At 46.6% G+C, this 11,127-nt stretch overlaps 1 protein-coding gene across 1 annotated transcript; it reads left to right on the top strand.

Annotated features, from left to right (window-relative positions):
• Nucleotides 1-207: 207 nt before the first annotated feature.
• Nucleotides 208-9,599, top strand: LDHA (lactate dehydrogenase A; the record flags this gene model as incomplete). Its single annotated transcript, NM_001127620.1, is given in 7 exon segments — nt 208-340; nt 3,028-3,145; nt 3,630-3,803; nt 5,742-5,915; nt 6,819-6,936; nt 7,725-7,848; nt 9,357-9,599. Coding segments are annotated over 7 exon segments (999 nt in total). The 5' UTR covers nt 208-214.
• Between the last annotated feature and the right edge of the window lie 1,528 nt (nt 9,600-11,127).

The raw sequence follows: 11,127 nt of genomic DNA, 5'->3' as shown, positions 1-11,127 counted from the left end.
CAAATTACCAAGGTAGCATAATGGGGGCGCGTCTCTATGCGTTCTTCCGCTTGGCTTCGGTAAACTCGGAGAAGGGCAGCAGTGTCTCCTGGAATGCTCACCTGAGGCGTAAGTTTTAAATGAGAAAAATGGAAAGTTTCCGATGCTACAAACACTGCGTCTAACTCTGAGGCTGACGTGGCCCTGTTTCTCTCCACCCTCCTAGATTTCCAAGATGGCCGGCGTCAAGGAACAGCTGATCCAGAATCTTCTCAAAGAGGAGTACGCCCCTCAAAATAAGATCACCGTGGTTGGAGTTGGTGCTGTGGGCATGGCCTGTGCCATCAGCATCTTGATGAAGGTGAGAGCTGGGCCCAGATCTGGGGTTCAGGGGTCCCGGGTTTTTACATTTAACAGCGTCAAGCGGGTAGAGGCCAAGCAACCTTTGATTTTTATCGAATTTAAAGCAGCGGGATCTAGTGGAGAAAACACGGGCCTGGGGTCAGAGGCCCTGGGTTTGAATCCCAGGCCGCCACTCGTCCCCTGCCCGACCTCGGGTCACTTCTCTGGGCCTCGGTTTCCTCGCCTGCAAAATACAGATAATAATAATAATAATGTTGGTATCTGTTAAGCGCTTACTATGTGCCGAGCACTGTTCTAAGCACTGGGGTAGACACAGGGGAATCAGGATGTCCCACGTGGGGCTCACAGTCTTAACCCCATTTTACAGATGAGGTAACTGAGGCACAGAGAAGTTAAGTGACTCGCCCACAGTCACACAGCTGACAAGTGGTAGAGCTGGGATTCAAACTCATGACCTCTGACTCCAAAGCCCGTGCTCTTTCCACTGAGCCACGCTGCTTCCCTGATGAAATCAGCACTTAGTGCTTTGCACGTGGGAAGCGCTTAACAGATGCCATTATTATTATTATATCTGTACTCCCTCCCACTTGGATTATGAGCCCACTATGGGACGGGAATTGCATCCGACCTGAAAGCCTCGTATCTTCCAGCGCTTAGAATGGAGTTTTAATACCTAGTAAGCGCTTAACAAATACCAAATCACGGTGAGACTGCAGTAGAAGCAAGCCATATAAACAGTGCCCTTAAGATGCTTGCAATATAATTGGAGAGTCAGCGGGATTTAGATGGCGGGAGCAGGAGGAAGAACGAGGACGCAGCAGGAAGCAGGAGGAATATATGAGGGTGAATAGTGAGAAGCAGTGTAGCTTAGTGGAAAGGGCCCGGGCTTGGGAGTCAGAGGTCGTGGGTTCTAATCCCGCCTCTGCCACTTGTCAGCTGTGTGACTTTGGGCAAGTCAAGTCACTTCTCTGTGCCTCAGTGACCTCATCTGTAAAATGGGGTGAAGACTAGGAGCCCCAGATGGGACAACCCAGCCACCCTGTATCTACAGTTATTACATAATTGTTACTGTTTACAACAGTGCTTTGCATGCAGCGAGCACTAATAAGTGCTTTTATGATGATTTCTAGAAGCCTTCTCATTGTGACATTTATTCACTTCAGTTGCATGTATTGTACACCCTCAGCACTCAGTGGGTGCTCAATAAGGCCTACTAAATGTTCCCTTCATTCCTCTCCTCCTTGTTGCTTAGCCTGCTTCTGAAGGGGGAGGGTACAGAGTTGGCTGAGTGGGTTCAGCCCTAATCCACCCCACCAGCCCAGGTTGGGACCCTCAGCTCTACTGAGAAGAGAGAAAGTGTTCCCTCGAACTGGCTTCAGTGGGCAAATGACACGTCTTCATCTGCTTCACAGTCCTCAGCTCTCCCCGTAGCAAATTGAATGCCGAGTTGCAGGGTTCTAGTTGAAAAAAGACTTTGTCGGGAAAGGGAGGACCTAGGAAGAGTAGTATAATGGAGGATAATGAGCATGATTCTCCCTCTGCCTAAAGTGATTCCCTTAGAACCAAGGGAAGCATTTTGAGGAGCATTCACTCTTTTAGAACCATGGATGAGCGGTGCATTAGTGCCTTAAGTGGTCCCTTGAGGTGTGAAAGAGTTAAATATAACAATAATAATAATAATGTTGGCATTTGTTAAGCGCTTACTATGTGCAAAGCACTGGGGAGGATACACGGTGATGAGGTTGTCCCACGAGGGGCTCACAGTCTTAATCCCCATTTTACAGATGAGGTCACTGAGGCTCAGAGAAGTGAAATGCCTCATCCAGGGTCCCACAGCTGACAAGCGGCGGAGCTGGGATTTGAACCCATGATCTCTGATGCCCCAGCCCGGGCTCTTTCCACTGAGCCACGCTGCTTCTCTGATCTCTGATCTCAGAGCCTTACTCCCAGGGGACTCCAGCCCTAAGAACAGGGCTTGGCACGCAGTAAGCGCTTAACAAATACCATGATTATCATTATTCTTGCTGAGAAGCAATGTGATGTAGTGGAAATAATAATAATAATAATGTTGGTATTTGTTAAGCGCTTACTATGTGCCGAGCACTGTTCTAAGCGCTGGGGTAGATACAGGGTAATCAGGTTGTCCCAGGAGAGGCTCACAGTTAATCCCCATTTTACAGATGAGGTAACTGAGGCACAGAGAAGTTAAGTGGCTTGCCCACAGTCACACAGCTGACAAGTGGCAGAGCCGGGATTCGAACTCATGACCTCTGACTCCCAAGCCCGTGCTCTTTCCACTGAGCCACGCTCGAAAGAGAGTGGGTCTAGGAGTCAGAGGACCTGGCTTCTAATCCCGGGTCCGCCGCTCATCCGCTGTGGGACCTTGGACGAGGCACTTCACTTCTCTGGGCCTCAGTTACCTCATCTGTAAAAAGAGGATTAAGATTTATGAGCCCCTTGTGGGGCACGGACTGTGTCCAACCTGATTAACTCGTATCTACCCCAGCATTAGGTACGGTGCCTGTCACACAGAAAACACTGAACAAATACCGTTAAACAATCTTTAGGCCCTGGGAGAATTGGGTTTACTAACGTTTATGTAGTTTTAATCCTGACACCGATGATTTCCTTATTGCTATGTGCAAGTAGAGTAGGATGTTTTATTGGAGATTTTCTGCCTTCTAGGATTTGGCTGATGAGCTCGCCCTTGTTGATGTCATTGAGGATAAGCTGAAGGGAGAAATGATGGATCTTCAGCATGGCAGCCTTTTCCTCAGGACTCCAAAGATCGTCTCTGGCAAAGGTTAATTTCATAGTCTGATATGAGTAAAAGCGCGGTCAATGACACGCATCACTTTGAATAAGGGTGGTTTTAAATAAGAGCTAGTGTCTCGGATGTCCATTTGGATTTAATTTCCGGTCTTGTTGGGGGAAAAGAACTTGAGGCAGATAGACTTTTCTAGACATTTCTAGCCATTTGAATATTTTGGTCCATCCCTTTTAAGAATGGTAAACACATTCAGGAAGCGCAACAGAAAGGGTCACGGAAGTTTACGATATATTGCTGCTGGAGCTAATGTAATCTTGGCAGAAATGAGCCCTTGCTGGGTAGGTATCGTCTCTATTTGTTGCCGAATTGTACTTTCCAAGCGCTTAGTACAGTGTTCTGCACACGGTAAGCGCTCGATAAATATGAACGAATGAACGAATAACCTGGCTACCGATTTTCAGATCCCTATGTCGGTTCAGATTCGGACCTTTTTTACCCCCCTTCTCCTTTTCTCAAGACTACAGCGTGACTGCCAACTCCAAGCTGGTTATCATCACCGCCGGGGCCCGTCAGCAGGAGGGAGAGAGCCGTCTGAATCTGGTCCAGCGCAATGTCAACATCTTTAAATTCATCATTCCCAACGTTGTCAAGTACAGCCCCAACTGCAAGCTGCTTGTGGTGTCCAATCCAGGTGAGGCTAATTTTGGTGTCTTGCATGTGTTCCTATCCCGAATAGCGAAACGGATGAACCACAGTGAAACTGTCAAAGAAACACCGTATCTTACCATGGGGGCTTTGAGATGTGTAATTTTCTTTTTCCCTCCTGAGTTTCCCTTGGTAAGAAGCTTTTGGTAACTGATCTCTTGGAAACGTCTTGAGGGCTTTTCTATGTGTGTGACTCCGTATACCCACTCATTCCCTAGTATTTTTTGAGCATGCAACAGAAAAGATATCCCCCAAAATCAGACAGTTTCTGGCCTCCAAGGGGCTTGGGATCTAAGAAGGGGAGGAGAACTGGGAATGGACACATAGGAAATACTGGAATAGTAAAGACAGAAATAAATAGACAAGGGTGACCAAAAAAAACAACCGCAAAAAAAAACAAAACAGTGAGCAATAGTCCTTTTTCAGGGTTTGAAGTCCTTCTTCAGCCAGTTAATCAATGTTCAGGGTTAGATAGTAACTTCTTTTTATTGTATTTGTTAAGGATTTATTATGTGCCAGGAACTGTGCTAAGTTCTAGGGTAGATACAAGCTATTCAGGTTGGACACAGTCCAGGCTGCCATGCTGAAGATCCATCATTTCTCCCTTCAGCTTATCCTCCATGACATCAATTTTCTTCTCAAAATATCACCTCTTTCAGCTCCAGATGATACTATTTTTATTATCATCAGGCAACATTTATTGATCAGGTTAATGCTGCCTCATTATATGTCCCAAAGCTTTAAAGCTTTTCCCTAAGAATTTGAGTCATCCCTTTCTATAGTCCATTTCTCTTCTGGGTGAAGAGAAATCGAGTCCACTGACAGTTCAGTACTGAACAGTGAGCAGGAAAGGGTGGGGCCCTGGATCCTTAGCGGTTTTTTAATTAATTTTGACAGGAAGATGAGACAGAGCCCCAAGGGAACAGATTTCCTTTCTCCTACCCTACCTCCATTTATGTTGCAGAGCCTAAAGCCTCTCTAATAATTGCTTGCTTAATACCGCAGCCTGAAACACACGACCAGTTTCATTAGCTGGTTTGCACAACCCGCAGGTAGGCTATCCCTATTTCACAGAGGAAAACCGAGGCTGAAAGCGGGAAGCATTCCTAGCCAAAATCCCATAGTGTGCGGCAGAACTCAACTGGTGTTTTAGTTCTTGCGTATTAACCAGCCCTGCTATCTTAAAACTCGTGCAAGAGTACGTAGTAGCAGATGGTGTGATTTGCAGAGAAATGGCGATGAAATAGTACAGGGAAACCTCTCTAACTGGCTTTTCTCCCCAGTTTAAGCTTTCAGCCACGCATTATTTGCCTGGAAAGAGAAATCAAGAAAATCGCTCAGCTTTAAATTATCGACAAAAGAGTGGACAGTGATATGGGGCTCTTCTAGGTTTGAGCTTCTCGTTGTGGAGTGTTAACATCGAAATGCAATACCAATTAAAAATGTGCCAGGGAAAACACGGTCAGATTAAAATGTTCTGTACTTCGGGACGGTTCGGTTGTTGGATACAGGGCATGAGGCTGTCTAGAAAATCAGTTCTAGAAAGCTTCTGTTCAGATTTGCAAACTCCAAAGCAGGGTAGGGTCTGTAGTTTCCCAGGCCATTTCAGACAAAGTCTCTGGGCCGTAAGGTCATTGTGGGCAGGGAATGTGTCTGTTTATTGTTGTATCGTACTCTCCCAAGGGCTCTGCACACGGTAAGTGCTCAGTAAATACAGTTGAATGAATGAATGAAGTCTCTAACATCAGAAGTATTTAATGAGCCCTTACTCTGTGCAGAGCACTGGACTAAAGGTTTGGGAGAGTATGGTGCAACAAGCTTACTCTTCCAACCCAACTTAGAACAGTGCTCAGCGCTTAGAACTGTGCTTGGCTCATAGTAAGCACTTAACAAATACCATTAAAAAAAAATGCTCTCTTCACAGTGGATATTTTGACCTACGTGGCCTGGAAGATCAGTGGCTTCCCCAAGAACCGAGTTATCGGAAGCGGCTGCAATCTGGATTCTGCCCGCTTCCGCTATCTGATGGGAGAGAGGCTGGGCATCCACTCCACAAGCTGTCACGGCTGGGTCATCGGAGAACACGGAGACTCTAGTGGTAAGGATCATAATAATAATAATAATGGTATTTCTTAAGTAATTACTGGGTGCCAGGCATTGTTCTAAGCACTGGGGTAGATACAGGTAATCAGGTTGTCCCACTGGGGCCTCACAGTCTTAATCCCCATTTTCCAGATGAGGGAACTGAGGCACAGAGAAGTGAAGTGACTTGCCCAAGGTCACACAGCAGACAAGTGGCTGAGGCATGAAACCCTCCTCCCCAGAACAGGCGTTCTGTAGGCGCCTAGTCTTCAGTGAGATTTTAAAATCACTGTGATCTTAACGAACAGAAGAGCTGCCCACAAGACCACGATTAGATGTTGAGGCTCCTGTTGAAAGAATGGTATTAAACACCTTCCAGGTGTGTCCTCCTGCCATTTGACTTTACATATTGGTTGGGTCCTTGTTATTATTAGTATCATTTTAATGGTGTTTGTTAAGCACTTACTCCGTGCCCAACGCTATTCTAAAGTGCTGGGGTAAATGCAAGTTAGACCAGGCCCAGTTCCTGTCTCATGTGGGGCTCACGACCTAAACCTAATTTCCATTTCTCCCCCTCTGTTGGCAGAGAAATAGTAATTGCTCGTTCCATCGTGACCGTGGGCCAGGGGAAGAATGTAACTCCCAACACAGTTCTAGCAGTCAGTAATACTAGATGGTTTATATTTGACTTGAACTGTTCAGGCTAGAAAAGGTCAGCCCTGTAATACAAGAAGGGCCACACTAGTTGAACCAATTCTAAGTTGCTATCGAGTAGAGGATTGAAGAGGATGATGGTTAAGCTCACACAACTCTTAAAGACTATCCAGGAAAGGAAAGAACTGGAGGGTTTGGGTAGGAATAATTGGTAAGATGCTAGGAGTGAGAATGTCTTTGTCTTGTTGTTTTTTTTTTGGTAAAGTTCCCGTGTGGAGCGGGGTGAACGTTGCCGGTGTCTCTCTGAAGAACCTGCACCCCGATTTGGGAACTGATGCAGACAAGGAGCAGTGGAAGGATGTTCATAAGCAGGTGGTTGACAGGTAACAGTAATTCATTTCTTCCGGATGTGGTAGTCAATTTCCAGATCTGGACCATGGCGTAATGGTAACAATTTCAGATTTCTTACCAATCAGTCAATCAATCAATCAGGGAGTGGTGTTTACTGAGCCCTTATCTTGTGCAGAGCACCATACTAAGCTTTGGGCAAGTACAGTACAACTGCGTCGGCAGATGTAATCCCTGACTCTGAGGAGCTTGCAGTCTACAGGGGGAGGCAGATAGTAAACTAAATTACAGATAGGGGAAAACAGAATAATAATCTCCAGACTTGGAGCTGACGAGTTTACAGTTGCTCTGCCTTTAAAATGGGGGCGGGGGGATGGGGGAAAGAGGGGCAAGTAACCATTCATTGTTACCTAGTTATCACTCACTCAAGCAATCAATGGCATTTATTGAGCTCTTACAGAGGGCTAAGCACTTGGGAGAGTATACTAGAGTGGGCAGCCCCATGACCCTGCCCTCAAGGAGTTTACAGTCCGGTTTTGGGGTTTACAAAGTCCCCGAAATATACATCCCCGGCTCTGGTGAAAATCCCCTGGAAGAAATGCTTGGCGCTTTCCAAGCGCTTACTACAGTGCTCTGCGTCCCCTGGAAGAAATGCTTGGCGCTTTCCAAGCGCTTACTACAGTGCTCTGCACACAGTAAAGCGCTCAATAGATTCGATCGAATGAAGACACCTACTCAGTGGCCCTGTCGAACAGTCTGTAGCAAATCTGATGCGGAGAGAGCCCTTCCTTCTGATAGCGACATGTACATCTCACCATTGCAGTGCCTACGAGGTCATCAAACTGAAGGGCTACACCTCCTGGGCCATCGGCCTCTCGGTAGCCGATCTGGCAGAAAGCATCGTGAAGAATCTTAGGCGGGTGCACCCCATTTCCACCATGATTAAGGTAAGCGGATACAGGGGAGAGCCTTCAAGGAGCGTCTCGTTCAATCGACTTACTGTATCATTTTGAAGGTGCTGCTTCTCAGTGGGGGAAAACCCAGCTGTTGACAGTGGATGCTCTCAGTTATTCTGGGATAGTAGGGCCCAGAAGAAACCAAACTGGGTTGGGTGCAATCATTTAGGTCAATCAACCAGTCAGTGGTATTTATAATAATAACAATGATATTTGCTAAGCACTTACCATGTGCCAACCACCGTTCTAAGCGCTGGGAGAGACGGAAGGTCGTCAGGTTGTCCCAAGCGGGGCTCACTTTCTTGATCCCCATTTTCCAGATGAGGTAACTGAGGTACAGAGAAGTGAAGTGACTTGCCCGAAGTCACCCAGCTGATAGGGGGCGGAGCCAGGATTAGAACCCATGACTTCTGACACTCAGGCCCGGGCTCTTTCCACTAGGCCACGCTGCTTCTCTGTGTATGGATTTCTTGGTATTTGTGGATCGTCTTCTGTGTCCAGAATACCAAGAGCTTGGGAGAGAACAACAGGGGTAAAAAACAATCCCTTCCTTGGAGAAGTTTACCAACAAACAGATCTTCCCTGAGGAACAGGGGTGCATTTAAGGGGGTCAGTTTGGGCTGGGGAAGACTCACCTATCCAGTTATAACGGGATGGGTGGTAGAGTAAAACAGGACCTGATCAAACCTCCCTTTCCTCGTGAATTATATTCCCGAGGTGACTGAACTAATGAAGCTGTCGGTCAGACCCCACTAAGACCCTGGGTACAGTGGGAAGGAACTGGGAGAAGATATTCATTCAGTTCATTCATTAATTCATTCAGTTGTCTTTATTATTAATAATAATAACAATGTTGGTATTTGTTAAGCGCTTACTATGTGCAGAGCACTGTTCTAAGCCCTGGGGTAGGTACAGGGTAATCAGGTTGTCCCACGTGAGGTTCGCAGTCTTAATCCCCATTTGACAGATGAGGTCACTGAGGCACAGAGAAGTGAAGTGACTTGCCGACAGTCACACAGCTGACAAGTGGCAGAGCCGGAATTCAAACCCATGACCTCCGGGCTCTTTCCACTGAGCCACGCTGCTTTATTGAGCGCTGACTGTGCAAAGCACTGTACTCAGCGCTTGGGAGAGTACAATATAACAATAAATACGATCGAATGAATAAATGGACGCATTCCCAGTCCACAGCGAGCTTACAGTCTAGAGGGGGAGACTGACATGAATGGAAATAAATTAGAGATATGGACATAAGCGCTGTGGGGTTGACAGCTGTCAGACCTTCCACCCACCCCACAACCATGCGCTGTTTGCTTTTCTCCTAATCCAGCTGTGCATCGGTAACACATTTTGGTTGCCGAGGTGGGTTTTCATTAAAACGGGACATTGGCGAGTGATTTTCGGGGCCGGCGCCTCGCTTTTAAGGTTTCTTCCTAGGGGGCAACGCGAAAAACAGCGTGGGCGGGGAAAGGCCAAATATCCCCCCATTTGCATTTCAGGGCCTGTACGGGATCAAAGATGAAGTCTTCCTCAGCGTCCCCTGTGTCTTGGGCCAGAACGGCATCTCGGACGTGGTGAAGATAACCCTGAAGTCCGAGGAGGAGGCTCATCTGAAGAAGAGCGCAGACACCCTGTGGGGAATTCAGAAGGAACTGCAGTTTTAAGGCTTTTCAACATCCTAGCTGTCTACTGGGTAACGGTAGTTAGGGGATTGGGTATGTCGCACTTTTGAAGTAGGTCAGATCCCTTATCCAGCCTCCGATTGATTAAGCGCCAACCGCCAAGTTGAAAAAAATTTAAGCCCCATGAAAAGATCCCGGTTTCCTAGAGCTAGAAATGGGAAATGGTGACACGTGGCTCCTCCCGTTGGTTTGTAACCTGACCCCGGGCGACGCTTGTCTCGTATTGCTGTCGGTGCGTTTTAGTTCCAGCACACACCGCTTCGTGTTTGCTGCGGTCGCCCTTCGGGCCGGAAGAGCGTGGTGGTCTTGTCCCGTTGTCTTCTGGTCCCGTTGTCTTCTGCAGCTTACCCCTGACAGTGTAAGTGTGTTCCTTCCAAAAGAAGATTCACCAGACATCCTAGACTGACCCTTCTCCGCATCTGATGGCTCACATCCCACCTCCACCGTCGTCCACTCAATACTGCTCCGTGTCTCGCTGCATAAACTCCCCAGAGGACCTTATTTTGTGTACTACGTACTAGAATAGTTGTAAATTTCCCCCAAATAGGAATCCAGATCTACATATGCAACCAACTCTGTAGCGACCCGCACCCCCAATAAATCATGAACTGCTGCTTTTGTGTCTCGGTTGAATTACTCCACAGAAGTCGCAACTGGGTTGTTCAGGTTGAAAAGCGGGCTGGGGCTTGAGGGTTAGGGCGAAAATACGCTTAGACCGTAGTTTCCCCTTACTGATGACTGCCTGAAGGTTGATACTGGAGAGTAAATGAATCTGCAGGTGCCCAAACTACCCTAAATTAAAGGCTTGCTGTGGAAAAACCTGCCAGCTTTCGGTAATTTTAACATCTTCCACTATTTGCGTTTCAGATATATAGGCATTTTAGTAGTAGAATTTTCCCATTGGATAACAGCCATTAGTCTATCCAAAAGAAAGCGGTCAGGGATGTACTTCAAGGGACACTAATCCAGTTAACTCTCTTATAGTAACAAAGAAAATGGTCTCTTCCGTGAATCAGATTAAAAGTTTTAGGGAGTGTAACTTTTATAACTCACGTATCGAGCAGATTCTTTCCCCCCATACTAAAGTACTGTACCTGGAAGTAACTTGGTTGGAAGGCTATCTCTCGTTACATTTATCAAAAGAGAAAGACGAAAGTCCTTGGTCATTTCTTCAGGCCACCTACAGTGATTTCTTCATTTCCTTTGCGGGGGGCAATTTCTTCATTTCAGTCCACTTACGTACGAGTAAATTGCAAGATGATTCGTGGCAAACTGCAAAAATCTGGTTTCTAAATCTTGTTACAATATATATTACAGTATTGCACCAAGATTTTTGAGCTTTTAGCTCTCAGATTCTCAGTCTGCCTGTACACATATCTTCTATGTTTGGGGCTTCCTAGAACACGTTTTTCTCCCCACCTGCAGCCATCAGTCAGGGGTATTTATTGAGCTCTTACTGTGTGCCAAGCACTAAGCATTTGGGAAGGTACAAGGCAAGGGTTGGTAGATGTAATCCCAGCCCATGAGGAGTTCAGTCTACAGGGGGAGACATTAAAATTAGGGATAAGGGACTAGAAAAATAAGTGTG

Source organism: Ornithorhynchus anatinus, chromosome 3, assembly GCF_004115215.2.
Source record: "Ornithorhynchus anatinus isolate Pmale09 chromosome 3, mOrnAna1.pri.v4, whole genome shotgun sequence".
NCBI classification, from domain to species: domain Eukaryota; kingdom Metazoa; phylum Chordata; class Mammalia; order Monotremata; family Ornithorhynchidae; genus Ornithorhynchus; species Ornithorhynchus anatinus.
Note: the sequence above shows the minus strand (reverse complement) of the source record. Positions and strands in the feature narration are given on the sequence as shown.